We start from the raw sequence: 18,191 nt of genomic DNA, 5'->3' as shown, positions 1-18,191 counted from the left end.
AGGTATATTTGTGTTAGTTGCACCGAAAAATAAGGGCTAAAATCAAGTAGAACTCTTATGTTTGGTGTTCATGTTTACTATTTCGTTTTCTTTTTTCTTCAATATCATAGACTATGCTCTGTTTTAATTTTGTTTAGGCTCATGGGATGGATAATCTTATTCTGTGTTTTTAGCAAGAGCTGTATATTGTATAGGTGCTGCAGTATTGGTAAGGCAAGGTTCTTTGGATAGATGTGATCTATTTTATTAGACCAACTAAATAGTTGGAAAAAGTGTTTTGCAAGCTTTCAAGCCAAAACACCCTCCTCAGGCACTGGGAGACTCTGCTTCTGTTTTGAGGTCTCCAAGGCAGACATGCACTATTGCATGTAATTTTTATTGATCATTTCATTGTACTGTTTTGACAAGAGCCATAAGCAAGCTACTACTACTTACCATGTTCACATCATCTTTGGATAAGACCAAGCAATTTAGGATCCACTGTAATCTACTGACCACTGGTCTGACAACCAAGAACCCAGACAAAATTATCTGACAACCAACAATGGTTTTGCCTAGCCCTGGGGTCACTTGCTCATGTGCACTTCAATGGGAAAAAATTCCAGGCAGGTGCAAAAGGCAGATGGAAAAATAATATAGCCAGTAGCAAGTATATCTTTCTTTAAACTACAGCAACAGCAATCTATGCCGAACTCAATTAAATTAAGGGTTAGTCAGTTTTTGTATCAGTAGTTGAAATGCTGTCCCTGTATCGGTTTACTCATCGCAAATTTTCCAAAGAATAAACAGCACAAGCTTCAGTGAGTACCCAATTTCTTTGCATTTACCGGCCACAGAATTGCATTTTTTTGCCAAAAAAGTCAACAGCATGGTTGTCATAGAAGATTTATCATTGTTTTTGATAATTCAACACAACCAAGAATTATAAACACTCTTAATCAAGTCAAAAATGGCAACGTTTTCAGTAGTAAAATAATGGGCAAAGTTTGTCCATTGCTAGGCAAAGAATTCTCCAAAGAATGGAAAGATGAAAAAAAATTGCCAAGAAATTTCTCATAACAGCACCTGACGATCTCTTACTCTGCCTGCCAGAGGCAAAAATAAGCCACCAAATGGCTCATGTCACTGGCTGTATAAGAATAATATTTTGAGGGATTTTCCATTTTTTGTTTGTATTGTGTCACACCTATTTTAAATTTGCAAAAGATGACATTAAGCAAGCAGCAGCTTTACTTCCAAAAGAAAGGCTTCTGCCATTCCCTTTATTTAGCATGCATGCAAAATGAAAATGTTGTGAAAGCACTTTTGAAAGTGTTTTGTCATTCGAAGACTTAGATTCTGAAAGACTGCCTGACATACACTGCAATAACTAAATAAAATTTAGGCCAGTAGGATGCCGACAAATATGCAGTATATTAGAACACCATACTGCCTGCTATATTTAAGTCCTTAAAATCTTCAATTTCCCATTAAGGTTAATTGCTCTTTTGAAAGATTCCCCTTCTGCCATCCACTTCTTCCTCATTCTAGGCTCCCAATATCTGCATTAGTTGATGAGAACATGAATAAGCATTGTAAAGCTAAGCAGGAAAAAGTGCCATTTTTTATTACTACATAAAGATTAAATATACCATAAAATGTATAGTATAACCATGGTATGATGCGAGTTTCTTTGTGCCAATCACTGTATAATATAGTAGTCATAGGCATGTTCTGTCTTAAAGAGCTTACCCTCTTTATAAAGGCTTTTACCAAGAGTAGAAAATAAATGTTAAGTTTTCAGTGTTATTTTTGCTATAAATAGAGCATCAAATCTTCCCTCTTCTCGAACAAAATATCCTGCCTTGTAGGACCATTTCTTCCTCTCTCAGTCATTTTGAGTGGGGCCTTGGTCTATGTGAAGTCAGGAGATGTCACATGAAGTAATCTTTGGGGAAAACAAATATAAGATGTCCCTCCCCCAGTACTACTTCTTCCAATATGCACAATAAGATAAATAAATATAAATTGAAAAGCCCTTCAGTGCATTTTGCTCAAACTGAGTGACATTCTCCTCCCATTACCATTCCCCTGACTTGACACTGCATGCCTCTTAAGATCAAGAAAGTGCTCTCAAAACAGCAATGCTCAACCTATGCTATTGCAAAGCAACTTAGTGCAAGGTGGTGGCATCTGTTCACTAAGATAAAATAAAGCTACACCAAAGAACAACTGTTCAAATTATACTGGAGAAGAAGAAAATAAAATAGATCCAGAAGCTATTCTTAAATCCCACATCCAAAATAAAGTCATTTGTTCTACTCATGAATATTTAAAGTCAAAATAGGCTATTGGCAGCATACTGATATGCATGAAAAATAATGTTTACCCTTTTCAGTAATTTACCCAGGTCTTACATTTCTACTTGCATATTCTGACCCCATTTTAAATAGTGAGAATATGTTTGGCTCCTTTACCAATATAGACCATTTTCTTTATATTGGTACCAATCTGATATCGGACTGTTGTATTGATGCACCTCTAATTTTTTTAATGTCAGAAAGTTTAATAAACAGTTAATTGCTTAACCAAGAAGCATATAGTGGGCACATCTATACATGCATTTAATATGACTGAATAAACTTTGGCGCAATTTGAGCCAAAGTAAACTAATCCCAAAGTAAACTAATGTAGTTACCATCTACATGTGCATTTAAGTGCAGTAATTTACTCTGCCACCAGATAGTACCCACAGCTGACAGTACTATCCAATGGCACTGTAAATTAGTCTATGTCACCTCAGTTGCTGCGCACATGTAGACAATGATGCTTTACTTTATAGTAAATTACTCTAATGCACAGTAAACTGCAAATGAAAACATACCCACTTTCTATATTTCCTATTCTAACTAATCCTAACTTTGGAAAATATACTTCCTTTCTGAAAATGTACTTAACATGTTTCCTTATGTACAATCAGATTTCTGCACCAGGGTCAAGGGAAAATGGAGACAAAGGATTGATATGATAAGGACACACCTGTACATAATTATACATTGGATGCATTTCCCTATTAAGGAACTGATCCAGCAATCAAGCCCTAAATCAGACCCTAGCTTATGTTAAACCCTAGATAAGTTTCATGAAAAGGATTATGTTAATTGAAGATTTTTTTTCCCCACCATCCAGACCAGTTATATAAAACAGGGCCTAAGCACAACATTCATGTGCATGTGGTTATATACAGACATTCGAGGAGGTTAGAGGGGGATTAGACAGAATTAAAAATGGCCACATGATCCAAGGTAAGTCAGAATCCAAGGTAGTCAGGGCTAGTGGGGAGGCTTGGAGGACTGGGGGGAAGGCAGGGTCTGTGGGGTGGAATCAGGGTCCACAGTAAGGGTTGGAGGGATTGGGGGGGCTTTTGGGCATCTGCAGGGGGGTTTCTGGGGTCCAGGAGGGTTTCACAGAATCAAGCAGGTTAGGAGGGTTCACCAGGGGGGTGGGGGATGTTGGAGAGGCTCTCCAATCCTGCCAAGCCACCTCAAAAGCCCCTACCACTCCCTGCCCCAACGATGCCTCTGAACTGCCCCTGATCCTGCTTTTTAGGGTTGGTCCAGGAGTCTGACTGTAGTAAGTCAGAGTGGGGAAAGGGGCTGGTAGATCAGGAGGCTGGTAGGATCAAAATAAAGCTTGTGGGTTCCACAGGGGACTTTGGAGGTATGGGGGAGCTCTCCCCACCCCTCCAGGGACCAGGGCTACTTTTAGCCCCCCATCCCCAAATGAACAGCTCCCCCAGCAAGCCAACCACCCATTACGCCTGCCCCCTGCCCTACCCCAACTTACTTCCTCAGCTCCCAGCACTGGTGAGCACTAGTAAAACTGGCAATGGAAGCAGCATGCCAGAAGGGGTGGGCTTTGGTGAGCTGTCCATCTGTGTGTGGGGTAAGTGGCCAGGTTGCTAAACACAGTGTGGTGCCTGGTGGGGATATAGGAAAAACACAGTCTCAGGACTAGGACCAGTGTCTGGGCTTTCCCAGCCGCAAGGCTACACCGGAAACTGTAGAGAAGTTTAGTTAGGTTGATCTTGTTGTAACAGATCTATGTTAGACTAAGATCTAAGTACAATTAAATTAGATATGGTCAGCCATTTTTAGACTGATCTAACCATCCTGAACTTCTTTACAGTTTGCACTTAATCTAAGTGCAAGGTACGCATGTGGGGAAACAAAGTTAAGTAAGGTGGCCATTTCTAATACAATCTAACTTTCCCCTAACCTTTCTGAACATATGTAGCTAGCACTTGTTTTGTGTCTGTGTGCCAGGGAGTGCACACGGCAGAGAGAGCAGGAGATATGCATGTACACACACACACACCACATATATTTATGGTTTTGTTTTGGTGTTGGGGTGGAGGTGGTTTGTTTTTTTAACATCTGAGGGGCAGCACAGGGTGGTAAATTCAGCACAGATCTACAAATCTAAACGCCAGTATTAGTTCAGCCACTAAAATTACTGCTTGCCCATGCCCAGATTCTTAACTTCATGTCTCAGTAGCAAAATAGTGGTCTCAGTGACTCAATTGACTAGACTAAGATTTAGTCTGGTGCCTTCATTGGAGATGAGAGACTAACATTTTCTCACTTCTGTGGTTCTGAAAGGATTAAGTCTAACTTCTCCTTCATCTTGATATCAAAACTGTCTAATATTTGTCACTCTGTTGCCAAGTTAAGTAACAGCCATGTCAAATTAAGTATTATAATACTTCAGTATCAAGCAAGAGAGAAGGACAACTTATACCTCACAGATGATTTAACAAATAGCTATGGCAGTCATAAATCACTGAAAGAAACTTGGGGAGCCAGGGAAAAGCAACTTAAGGTATTTTATTCCAGCCTGATATGCTATGAAAGAAAATCCTTTTTTTAATTCATGGGCAACATTTCTGTTTTAGAAATGCGCTGAACAGCTGATCCAAACCAGCAAACTGATGCTTATAAGATTTTATGCCCATGTAGAATCACTGAACTCAACATGACACCAGTCGCATACAAAAAATTTGAACCTTTGTTTTTAAAAAGGGCAATTTGGAAACCCATTTTACACTGTCATTTGCATAAGCCTGATTGCCTCTCAATGGATTCATATCAGAGTATCACTAGGTCATGTTTGTCATCATTTCTCAGGCTAGAATCAGACTTTTAAAAGATATATTCATTTCATAGATCCGTTCAAACAGAAGGGGCAATCAGTCAAGTTTAACTGGATATAACTCCCGAGTGTTATAGTGTATAGTGCCATGTGCCCATTTTCATTTTATCATCCCATAAAAAGGTTTAAAGCATGCACAGGCACAGGCTGAAGAAGCAAAGGTGATAGACTGCAGAGCATTCTATGAAAACACACATGTGCCAGGCTTTAAGATGCAGTTTGTCAAGTGTTTGTGTATTGCTGTACTAAATGATGCATTTGAGTCAGTAGTGTCAGCTTTACTCTTGCTATAGGGAAGCCGTCAAATCACTTACTATTACCACCAGTTAAGTGAGACACCAAATGCGCACACACATAGAACTCCAAAAGACTAAGTGTCAGACTTTTCAAAGTAACTAGTTTATGTCATGCTGCAATTTCCAGATGATGGGTGCACTGGGCAGGGGAAGAGAGAGAACAGGTCTCACTAAGTTGCCAAGTCAGGCATCCAAAAGAGGCCATTTTCAAAAAAAAAAAAAAAAATCTTGAGTCAGGTTTCCATTTCTAATACTCCTCATATCCCTTCCAGAAGCAGCCATTGGACTAAGTAATATAGAAAGCCATGGATGAAGATATGATACAATAGCCAATTTGCATAATATGGTTAAATACTTATACATGAATGATAATATGCACTACACTGACTACATGAAAACAAAAACAAATTAAGCACAGCAAGCTGAACTGTTAGAAGCTGATGGGTTCGGTCTAAGAATATAGCATAATAAATGCAAACTGCATTTTGGTAGAAACACACCTAAAATAACTTCAAATATTGTGGGCAAAATCATCTTGGAAAGTAGTCCTAACGTCTTTCTATTGCTCTGACAATTTCATGATTTTAAAATGAAAGGCCAGATTGAAAGTTCAAGAGCATCCAAAACTGCAGAACACACTGCACCTTAACAGGAGGTACAAGCACATCTTAATCTAGCTCCTAGTGGATTAGACAGAATCTAGCTCACAGTTTCAACTCAGTTGCGCCCCCATTGAAGATGTCTGGGGAGACTACTATGGATTTATAGACGTTTCAGGTAAGTCAGCTGGACTTTTACCATTAGCATTAATGGGTTCTGGATACGGGCATAAAAGCAAATATTTGGAGCATACATTTGAAAATATAGGTCTCCATAGGCAAGGCTTGACCAAACCCTACAGGGAGGGCAGGCTTCTAGTTCCTTATGTACTCTCTAATGTCAGCTTATTTAGCTTCCTATTGTAAACCAAATTCTTGAAGATAAGGCTTTGCTGATAGCAACTGCCTCCTCTCCCACTCCCTCCTACCACATGATTCCACCAATGTAAAAAAACATGAAAATGCTGTTTATTATGTAAAGGTGACAAACAGTAAAGGAAAAAAAACTCATCATCTTTTAGGCCAAAATCTCAAGTGCCATTGCAAAAAAGCAACTTTTTCTGAAACTGATAATCATTACTTACTTTGGCATAAAGTTATTGGGCAGAGCTTGTGTTATTTTAGATGGGGCCAACTGAGAATGCTTCTTCATGAAAATAGTTAAACATATTCACACAAAGACAATCTTTCATCCACATACAAAGCTTATAATAGTGGTTTTCTTGATAGGATAGTATTACCTATTTAGAGAGCAACAAAGCAACTTCAAACTAAAATTACTCAAGAGTTAAAACCATGCAGAAATTTCTGCATAGGTTGAGAAAGCAAAGGCCTGTCCAAAAACCTTTAGTGCCAAGCGCTGAAGGCAACGTTGTCTCTCCTATAGTTATGGGTTTAAGCTAAAGCTTCCCTTCATCTATTGGCAGATCCACGCATAATAATAATACAGTAAAAGCTGTGTTATCTGTCACTTCACCATCCGGAATGCTCTACTAACCGGCATCTGTTCCACTGTGGCACTTCCTCTTTTGCCACTGTGAGCCAAGTCCTGCTTCTTCCTCGTGGACCACGGCCTGGGGCACAGCAGCCTGCACAGGGCCCCCTCCCTGTCTCCTGCAACACTGATGCCCAGGAGTGAAAGCCATGGAGCATTCAACGTGGCGGGAGGGGCGATGGCTCAAACAGGCTAGGACACCTCCAACCTGCTGGGTTGGACACAAGTATAACTCTCAGATAACCAGCATATTTGATTAACTGGCATCCCCCATTTCCCATGGAGGCCGGATAACAGAGCTTTTATTGTAATAATAATTAAAAGGTAGGTATCCTACCAGCAAGCCCAGTTGTGCAGCAGTTAGTATACTGTACTATCATACAGAAAATCCTGGATTAAATGCACATCAGCCTCCAGCTTCCTGACCCAACTAGTACAGAAGCAATATTGAGATGACATCATCTTGCGCTTTTGGGGAGGAGGCAATGCTCTGAGCCACTTAACAGTGACCCTAACAAATGAACTAAGGAACCACATCGACAGATTCCAAAGGGAGATGTATCCAGCTCTCTGCCAGAAAAGCAGAAGCCAGAACACTGGGCTTCAAACTTGAGGTATAATGCTGAAAAAGTTGTAAGTGGGTAACAAAGAAAGCTCCCATATTTTATTTTACTGTCATCACAGCATACTCCCACACATGCTTTTAGAGATTACACTGATTTTGTAAATGGTTTTAAATCATGCATATGGTCCATTTATTGCAAAACCATTGAAAAGCAAATAAACTAAAAATAAGGGATTCAGCCAAAATAGTTTTCTTGGGGGAAAGTACAATATTTATGTTAAAACAAACATCAAGAATTTAGAATACAAAGGGAATTATACTGAGAAGTGAGGATTTCTCATCATTTTCATGATGGTTAGATCCTATACTACAGACAGAAAAAAATAAGGTATAAGGCCATACAGGAAGTCAGGGCCAGGTTTAGAACTCAATGAATAGTAGTCACAGTTAAGGAAATGGCATGCCTAATAGTTTTGTCAGCTTTTAAATATAGACTTGTTCACTGGGTATGGTAAACAGCAGAAATAAAAGAGCAACATCTTCATAAAAGGCCCAGACTCTGGCCTCCTTATTCTGCTGAGACCACTCCTATAAAAGTTTGCTTTATTTCATAATAAACTGCATATACCATATCTACCTGAATCCAAGACTACTTGGAATTTAAGATGACCCCCTAATAATTAGATTCTATACATGGAAAATGTATAAATATTACAACTTTCCATGTATAGAAACTAATTATTACCTTAAATTTGTCCCCTCCACTACTGCAGTGGCAGAAGGCAGAGGTAAATTAAGTTGACAGGAGGCAAGAGATAGGGGTCAGACACCTGTCCCTGCCCACCACTTGCCCTCCCATACCTGCCTCCATCCCCTGGCAGCTCTTCGCTACCACCACTTAAATCCCCTGCCACTAGCCTGGGCACAGAATACACTGTTACTCCAACTCCTGCCTGGCCATACAACAACAGTTATAGTGGTGGCAGCCATGGCTCTGGCCCCAGCCCCAGCCCCAGCCCCCTGGCACAGAAGCCACCACTGTTGCATGGTCAGGCGGGGGCCAGACTGAGCATGTACTTTGTGACCAAGGCTGAAGCAGAGCCAGAGCTGGAACTAGAGCCAGTCCTGGAGAGTAAGTGGCAGAGGGGCTAGGAAGTGGTGAGGGGCAAAGGGCAGTGGGGAGGGGATGGGTGGAAGCAGTAACTCCAACTCCAAACCCAGGCTGGGGCTGGAGTCAGAACCACAGCATCTACCTGCCCCCACGTGTACTCAAATTCAAGAAAAGGGGGCTCCCCCCCCCCCCAACTGCCCTTTTTGTAATTTAAATCCATTTTTTCTTCCATCTACACAGGATAGAAGTGAGAAAAAATCATCATCATCCTTTTCTATTTGGAGGTTGTTGTGAAATCCCCCAATCTTTCTTTTCTAAACAAAACAGTCTCAGCTCTTCCAAACTTTCCTTGTTTTATCAACAAAAATTATTAGAAGTTTATCTTCCAAGTCCTTCCAACTTTTCCTACCTTTCTTCAAGTGCTGTGACCAGAATTGGACACAGAACAAAGGAAGCCTCACTAGCCATGAAGAGTGACAGAAGCACTTACCAGGACTTGCAAACAGCATTCATGTTAATACATAGCAGGTATTAGCTTTTTCTGTTGACTCATTCAACTTGCAGTTTACCATAACCTCCGATTCTCTTTTTCTCTGATACAAAAGAGGAATCTTCTGACTAGGCTGTTGTATTTACGGACTTGAGCATTTGCTCCTAAAGCACAATTCTTTGCATGGATCCTTGTTGAATTTCATGTCATTTCTGACTATTTATCCAAATTTACCATGATCATTTTATTCTCAGCTATCCCCCAAGTTTGCTGTCATCTACAGATTTACTAAGTGTATACACTTAAGCCTATCCCCTAAATCATGGATGAAGACACTAACCAGCACTGGGCCCATGACAATCCCTGGGGACCACACTTTTCCATTTGACACTGAATCACTGATGACTGTTCTTTGAGCACCAGTTACGTGTTCACCCTGTAGTAGTTTAACTCCTTCATCTTACTTAGAAGAATGTTATAGGCGAGAGTGCCAAAGACTTGTTATGTCAAGATACATCATCCACAGCTCTCCCCCATTCACAAAGCCTACCACCTTATCATAAAAGAGACTCGGGGTAGTTAGGCTGACTGATTACCTCTTAATAAATCCATGCTGTCTGTTACTTATTATCACTTTTTTATCTTACAGGTACTAATAAACTTTCCAGTGTCCTTGTAAGCATCAAAGTTAGATAGACTGGTCTGTAGTTTTTTGGGTCCTCAGTTTTTTTGTTTGTTTTTTAAATGAGCACTCTAATTTGCCCTCTTCCAAACTACTGGAATCTCCAGACTTCTATGACTTCTCAAAAACTGTAGGCAATTTACTCTAGCAAATAACTTGAGTATTCCACTGAGATATAGTTAGCAAAAGACATTTTGTGCATTGACCATCACAATCTTGTCTCCATATTGCCATACGATATTCCTATGCTCATCAGTATTAATACAGCAAGGTTTCCATTTTTTGTAAGATTCCTTCTCAAATCTGAATATCTCATTTCAGTCATTGAATAGCTCATGGTTTAGCCAAGCAGATTGCCTGCTACACTGGTTATCCCCCTTTCACCTCTGGATAGAATGCTCTAATAAAATATTTCATTTCAAACCACAGTGAGAGCCCAGCCTGGCACCTTCAAGTTTTATTCAATTAACATGATAATTTCTCCAGGAAACATTGTGGGGTTTAAAAAAAAGTACCAAGGTAGAATTGAAAAATAGAAGCAATATTCTTTTTCTCCTTTTCTATGCAAGAATGTTCAGCTGAGCTGAACATATGAACTCTTTAAGTGTAAAGACCACACTAGGACCAAGAAAAGGTGACATGAGAATCCAAATAGGGTTGAACTAAAATCCTAAAGCACTGCATGGTGTCTTCTTCATATAAACACACTGCCTTTGAAGGCTGATAAGCAGAATCCATATGACCAGTCATGCAAGTTAGGAAAGCACAAAGAGTTCAAAGGTTGACAAACCCCAAAGGCCAGCAACAGGCTTCTGCAATTAAGAAGAATTCCATAAACCAACTACAAAGCTAGAGGGCCAAAATGTCAGCAACCAAAGATGTAGAACACGCAATATTGAGTTTGAGACTCCAAACAGAATACCCAATTTTTGTTGTCAACAGCATCAGGCAAGAATCCAGGTCCAAAAAAAACAAAAAAAACCCCAAACTCATTAAAAGCCATGGTTTAAAAAAAATAAATACAAGTAACATGAAATGGTTAATTCAGGCAGTCAAGTCAAATCTATAATACGTCTAAAATAAAGAAGAAAAGCTAGCAATAAATTTGTTGCCTATGGTACTAAGAAAACGATTTGCAGTTACATGGGTGTCAGCATGCTTTAGGCAAATGATGCACAACTAAAAGAGCCCCCTTTACGTTCAAGATTATTTTCATACAAGTTTAACTGTACTTTGGAACAAGCTTCACAGATCTGTAGCAGGTTGTCACTTTGAGCTTAGCATTAGCAAACACTATAGCTAAAGGAATAATTTCATGAACTAACAGTACTTTCCTGCACTACACCCAACATCAGAGAAGGCAGGATTAGACAGCAACTAAGAGAAAAAGATAAAGCTTTAAGTGAAGAAAGAAAAAACAATGGCAGTTTTAATTCAACTCTCCTGTCTTATGAATGTATCAAATTTTCAAGAAATTGAAGGGCACTTTTGAGCTTTATGATAGCTTCCACAAAGGAAAAGTTCAAGCATTAAGTGTAGCTTGCATACATGGTGACGAAGCTAGATCACTGTAATTCAATGCTCTATTATGGCTGAAAGAAATTCCCAAAGGTGAGAAAAACCAACCAGTGACTCCCAGCTGATTGGGACAGTCCATTCTTAAATCTGCAAGCAGGCAGTCATGCACTTAACGAGCTATTAGAAATTACATATGCTTTACATACTGTTGTATATTCAATGAGAATCTTAAATAAGACCATGATTTTAATTCTGCTTCCTGTATTGTGACATAAGGGGATGAAAAACAGCTACTCACTTTACATTTTTATTGCAAATCATGAGAGTCATTCTATTTGGATGAAGAATTTACAGACTGATCAAGGACTAAGAGGATTCAATACATACAACTAAAACAAAGGCTAAAGACTTTTTTTTAAAGATGGAAACCAATGTATTACATTTTAACATAGACCAAAATTAGTAATATCACTGCATCAGGATTTCTGAGCCAGCGTTTTGTTTGCTTGGTTGTTTCCTAATTATAGTACCTTAGAACTAGGCATTCTCCTCAACTGCGATTATGCAGGCATCTGCTCTAGAGCACATTTTCTTCTATCAACATGCTAAGGCCACAGCTTCATATACCTGCTGTCATTATGGTTACTTTCAATAAGCACATTTAGTATACTTAGCAGCAGGAGGCAGGGGCAAGGAAGGATTAGGAAAGTAAACGGAATAACTCCCCCTCTGTTTTAGCTCCACTCTGGGAATTTGAAAGGTTGCAACCTTTGAGAATTGCAGCAGCAGAAAGCTCAAAGCTACCAGAAAGGTGCATTAAAACTTAAGATTTAAGTATGGATGACAAGGTAAAGGGCTGAAAAAATTGTAAGTATAAATTAATAATCAAATATACATACACAGATCAACTAAGGGACAGATGGCAAGCAATTTTCCCCAGTGTACTTATACTTGTTCTTTCAGTGCACGTATTTGGGTCACTTGCTAGATTAAATCTCATATGGCACACCCAACAGAGGTACTGTGGAATAGTGTATGGGCATGACCTAATTTAAAATAGTGTAATAATCTCAGATATTACACATTTAAGGAATTTATGAAAATCTGATATAGATTGTGGCATTAAGCAGAAACTCTGGAAGAGAACCGTTTGAAATTATTTCCCTTTCCTGTTTAGTAAGTACAAAGGAAACAACAGTGCAGAAACAGCATAAACTAAAAACCTAGTCTACTATACTGAATAAGCATCATACACCGTAACAGTTAGGAAACATTCGCTGTTATGCTGACAAATTGATCAAGAATTTTTTAACATAACTAATTCACTTGAATTTTGTGGCTCCTAAAATGTTATTGTAGAATTTATGGATTAGCATGCAGATCATATTTGTCTGGAACAATCACTGCAAGTTAAAGTGAACAATGAAACTCCATCTGCCTATGCAACAAAGCGGCAAAGGGCATTTCTGTTTTAACAAAAACAAACTGGTACCTTTGAAAAACCCACAGTTTTGTGAAAGAGCTCCAGAAACCATATGTCATGTAAGGTTAAAGGGTCATAGTAATACTCTCCTTAAAATGTGCCTTTCTTCAGGCATTTGGGAGTAGAAGGGAAACACTTCAATGGATAAGTTGTTTTGAGACATACGCTGTAATCCTTAGGAGCACAAAGCACTAAATCTTCCACGTCCCAACTATGCACTGATAGTGACCTATCTTATTTCATAGAAGCCATGCCAAGGAGGATAGCTTTAAGGCAAAGCGCTCATTAACCTGTTAAACAGAAAACGGAAATGTAATCCAAGCACAAATGGGCACGTAAAAGTAATTATGCAAGCATGTTAGTTTAGCTGTGGCAGTAGACCTCTTCCCTGGCACACTGGTAGATATACACACAGCTCCCATTAACGTGAATGAGAGTTTCATGTGCATTGACTAGAGATTAGCCCCTCAAATCCAGTGTCTCGCCAGATTAGCACACTGCAACAAACAGCAAGGAAAATCTTCAATGCATCCCCAGCAGTGGTAAATGAGTTTCTCCAGTTCTCTTATCAGTTCCAAGTGAATTTGCTCAGAAAAACTTTTATTAACCAGAAATGTCAGCTGGATGTAGTAGAGAAACATCTAAATATTAGAGTATATTTCTCACTCACTTTATTCCATCCAAGTATAGCATACCTTATCTGCATAATTTTCATCCTGTATCCTAATGATCAACTGGTCAAATAGGGAGCTATATATATGCAAAAATACTTGTTTTCTTTGCTGCATGAACAGATAGTCCTAAAATCGCTGCACATTGTTTAAACGTCAAAACTTTCTCCAGGAATTATGGGTAGTAGGGAGATAATAGCTTGCTTTTGTAAATAAGGCATTCAGGATTTGAGTTATCTATGGCTGCGGGGTGGGGGGGAGAAGGAAGGAAGGAAAGAGGCAAGGAATCTCTCCTTTATGTTGGTGCTCTGGCTTAGTTATCAATAGAGTATCTGACCACAAGAATACCAACAGGAGCTAATATTCCTTATTAGCGTGCCAAAAACCAATCTAGTCTTCAAGGGCACCTTACGTGGCCTAATGATTAAGAGGAGGACTCCGCAGGTTTCTTACTCTACTCTTAAAGACTGTAGATTCATTCAATTTCAATTTAAATCGGGTATAACGGGGTAAATAGAATATTGAACACTTTGATATAAAGCACTAAAGCTTAGACAGTAAGTAAGTTTGTTATATTCCCATCATGCTCAGTTTTAGGTTTGGTACTAAGGAACCACTAAAATATTAAGTTTTACTATAGGGAAATTGATTTTGCTATAAGAAGTTTTTACAATGCCACTTAATCTTATCCAACCTACATAAAAAAAAAATACAGAAAGCAATTATATGCACCCTTTATAGTAAGCTTGATCACTATATTAAAAAGAAAAAGGAGGATGATAGCTCTACATGTAGTTTCAATATAGCGGAAAAGAAAGCAGAAAAAACTATGCCCTCCTGAAACAAGCATGACAGTTTCCAAGCTTAAATGCACAATCTTGATTCACTTAAAGTTAGAAGCATGATCCGTCTCCCACATGGAGTGCTGTGTCCTGCAGCTCAAGCACTGACCTCCTTTTCTAGTGTTACATTTCAAGTAGGCTCCTGTAGGGCAGTGTGATTCTGTGATTACAGTTAAAAGAATACCTTAGGTCTGAGAGTCTTACTTTTTAGACAGACAGCTGTTCTTGGCTGTTCCTAGCTCAACAATTACTATCCTGCAACATTCTTTTTTTCCCTGCTGCTTCTAGTTCTGCAGTTGAAAACGTGCTAATTAGATGACCTACTGTACAGACCTGTCATTAATTGGGAGTTCAGTCTATTCTGTTGAATGCCCAAATCTTGGTTACAGTGACTAAAAGTATTTAACGCATTTAAAAGCAAAAGATATAAACAACCCAGAATTTCATTTCAACAGTATGAGATTAATGTTAAAAGGATACCATGCAGATTATCTTCCCCATCCTTTCCAAATATGGCCCACAATTACACACCACTAAAATCTTCTAATGGCACTGAGGCACAATTATGGCTAGATCAGCAATGACCTTGACCTTTACATCAATAATATTTAGTAGCATTTCAAACTACATGCCATTTTCAGCCAATCTGTACTGGCCAACAGCAGCAAAGGGTTATAACCATGTCCTCAAACAACCCAGTTTTGCTTAAATATTGGAACACATACTACTTAGGGTTACATAAATATTCCACAACTCCTGCAGTTTCTAAGTATAACAGGATGGTTTAAAACAGTGTCAGTGTGTCAAGAAAAACTCTACATCAGCTGCTTTAACTTGGAATTTACATCTCAGAAGAGCAGATTTCTCATCTGCATTTTTAAACATCATTTCAAAGAGCAAAATAAAGAATTCATAATATAGAACTGGAGTCTTGACACAAACTTTGATACATTTAACAACTACCTCAGAAAACTCCTTCAAGTGCATGCAAATGACCTGAAGGTTTAAAATCTGAATGGTTACAATCTGTAATTGTAATTGAAACTACTCCAGGGCTGAGCCACTGGATCAAGACTAAAATTCGGCATTCAGGCTTAGTATACTGGTTGCAACCCTTAAAAAACAAGAACTTATTCTGGAAACACTGGTAGAACCTTAAATATAGCAGGTGCACTGCAAGGGAATGCAAGAAAATTCCAAGTTGAGTAACTAATTGACTCCAGTACAAACAGGCTATTTCCCAAGGCAAATGACTAATCAAAGCCATAACTGATCCTTTCACTTCCCATTACAATGTCTGAAAGTTTGGAATAAGTTATCTAGCAACAGCTCTGCTCTAGTCAGTTTTTCCCCTCGATCTTGTCCCCTCACATTCCCAGGGCTCTAAAAGGTTAATACTTTTGGAGTCTACAGAGACAGGCTCCTTAGTGATTTGTATAACATAAAGTGCATGTGCAACATGAATTACTAGCCTATCACTTAAAGGCACATACACACACTCACTCGTTAAATTTGGATCCGCATAAGACCACGAGACATTGTGATGGCCAATTACTACCATACAGGAGGATTCAAGCAGCATCGCCTCAACATAAAGCCACTCTGCTGAATCCCAGGCACCAGCCCACCCTAAGCCAGGGGATCCATTCACTTTCCACAACAGAGGGAGCCTGATGAAAAGCTGTCAAAGTAAATCTATGCTCACTTTTTGGATGGTTTCATTTCAATGGAGCACGAAACACCCCAGGACGGTTAATAAGTTTAGCCAGGCGTGCTCGTCTCCCTAATATATTTTAATTATGCATCTGTTTTAATTGTAATCAGATTAAGTCACTGGAAAAAGGCACAAATTGGAATTCTCCTTCATTGCTAATGGAGCTTTTCAACAGTTTCTAAACACGAGTCCATTTAGGCAAGGGCTCTAGGTAGGCACCAGCACAACTGTGACATTTTCCAGAAATCGATGCAGTTTCTCTGACAACACAGTTCAGGTCTCATTAGCTGCCCAAACCAACCCCAATGCACAAGACCACTTCAAGCCCTGGGGATTTCGTCTTTGGCTAATTAGCATAAAGAAATGTTGAGTGGGCAAGCAAAAGCCGCACAGCGAGAAGAAAAGCCAACAGCTTGGAGAAGCGCTGCTCCTTGGAGGGCATCATGTACCCAGACATGCACTGTACCGAGTACAGCACCGGCAAAGTTGCGGCAGTCAGCCTCACTCATGTGTGTGTCTATGTGCATACATACATGCTGAGTACAGCACAGGCAAAGTTAGAGCAATCAGCCTCTCTCTACCAAGTATGTGTCTGCGTGTACTAAGTACAGCACAGGCAAAGTTAAAGCAGTTGGACTCTATCAAACATGGGGTTTGTGGTCTGTTTGTCCATGTACTGAGTTACCGTGTGTGTGTGTGTGTGTGTGTGTGTGTGTGTGTGTGTGTGTGTGTGTGTGTGTGTGTGTGTGTGTGTGTGTGTGTGTGTGTGTGTGTGTGTGTGTGTGTGTGTGTGTGTGTGTGTGTGTGTGTGTGTGTGTGTGTGTGTGTGTGTGTGTGTGTGTGTGTGTGTGTGTGTGTGTGTGTGTGTGTGTGTGGCGCAGGCAAAGTTAAAGCAGCCTCACCCTACCAAACGTGTCTGTTTGTCCATCTGTGTGTCCATGTACAGAGCTACCAAGTGTGCGTGCCTGTGTTGCTGTGTGTGAGCATACGGAGTTGCCAGGCATGTGCCTGTGTGTGCATGTACTGAGTGGTCAAGCGTGTGTGTGCATGAGCACAGTGCAGGCAAAGTTAAAACAGTCAGCTTCACTCTACCAAGTGTTCTTGTGCGTGTGTAAGGAAGGGGGGGCGGGGGGTAACCTGTCAAATCCTCGGGAACCCGGAGTATCCCAGGGGCAGAAGGAATCAAGGAGGGACGAGACCCACTAGACATGAGGCTCCCCCGACGCGAAGCGCTGCATTTTCTCTCCCAAAGCGCCGGGGCCCCATAGCTGCTCGCCGGAAAAACTTGCAACCACTTGGGGGGGGGGGGGGGCCTGCAAACGAAGCAGCAGGTGGTCCGAGCCCCGGGCAGGCTCCCCCGCGGGCACGTCCCGGCGGGGCCCGGGCAGGGCGGCGGCAGGTGAGCGGAGCAGGGCAGGGCGATGCCGCCTACCTGTCATCGTAGCAGAAATCCGCGCGGAGGGTGTTGAGGTAGAGGGCGAGCCCCAGGGCGCTGCTCGCCAACTCCGCCAGCATCTCTCCTCCGTCCCCGCCGCCGCCGGCAGCGCGCAGGGGCAGCCCCGAGCAGCACCCCGCTCCCCGCTCCTCCCGCCGGGCGCTGCTGCCGCTGCTTCTTCCTCCTCCTCCTGCCCGGGGCTCGGCTCCGCTCAGCGCATCCCCCGGCCCCGCGCAGCCCGGCCGCGGCCGCAGCTGCTTTATTGTCTCCGCCGCCCTGCCCCGCGCCCCCCGCCCCTTACCCCATGGCAGCGCGGGCAGCTGCTGCTGCCGCTCTCCCTCCCTCCTCCTCCAGCCGCCCGCCCCCCGCTCCTCCTCCTCCTCCCCGGGCCGCCTGGGGGTGCCGCTGGCTCCCCCGCCCGCAGCCCTCTGGGCTCCGGCCGCTGCTCCGCCGCCAGCTGCTGCCGAGGCTGTGGGAGCCCCGCGTGGGGCTCTCCGGGCTCCCAACGCGCTTGCGTGCCGCCTCCCGGCCCTCCTCTCCCGGCCCCGCCCCGCCGCCGCGCCGCCCCCAGCTCCTTCCACCTCTGTCTGCCCGCGGAGCC

General features: G+C 41.4%; 1 protein-coding gene across 1 annotated transcript in view; it reads right to left on the bottom strand.

Moving 5' to 3' along the window:
* Positions 1 to 17,874, bottom strand: part of TMTC2 (transmembrane O-mannosyltransferase targeting cadherins 2) — a 376,219-nt gene extending 358,345 nt beyond the window's left edge. Inside the window, exon 1 of the mRNA XM_090042631.1 lies at positions 17,588 to 17,874. Coding sequence (XP_089898757.1) covers positions 17,588 to 17,670 — 83 coding nt within the window. The 5' untranslated portion in view covers positions 17,671 to 17,874. The remainder of the gene's footprint in view (positions 1 to 17,587) is intronic.
* Positions 17,875 to 18,191: the final 317 nt, after the last annotated feature.

This window comes from Crocodylus siamensis, chromosome 4 (genome assembly GCF_052110815.1).
Source record: "Crocodylus siamensis isolate JL-2025a chromosome 4, ASM5211081v1, whole genome shotgun sequence".
NCBI classification, from domain to species: domain Eukaryota; kingdom Metazoa; phylum Chordata; order Crocodylia; family Crocodylidae; genus Crocodylus; species Crocodylus siamensis.
The sequence above is the reverse complement of the archived record's forward strand: the minus strand, read 5'-3'. Positions and strand labels throughout refer to the sequence as shown.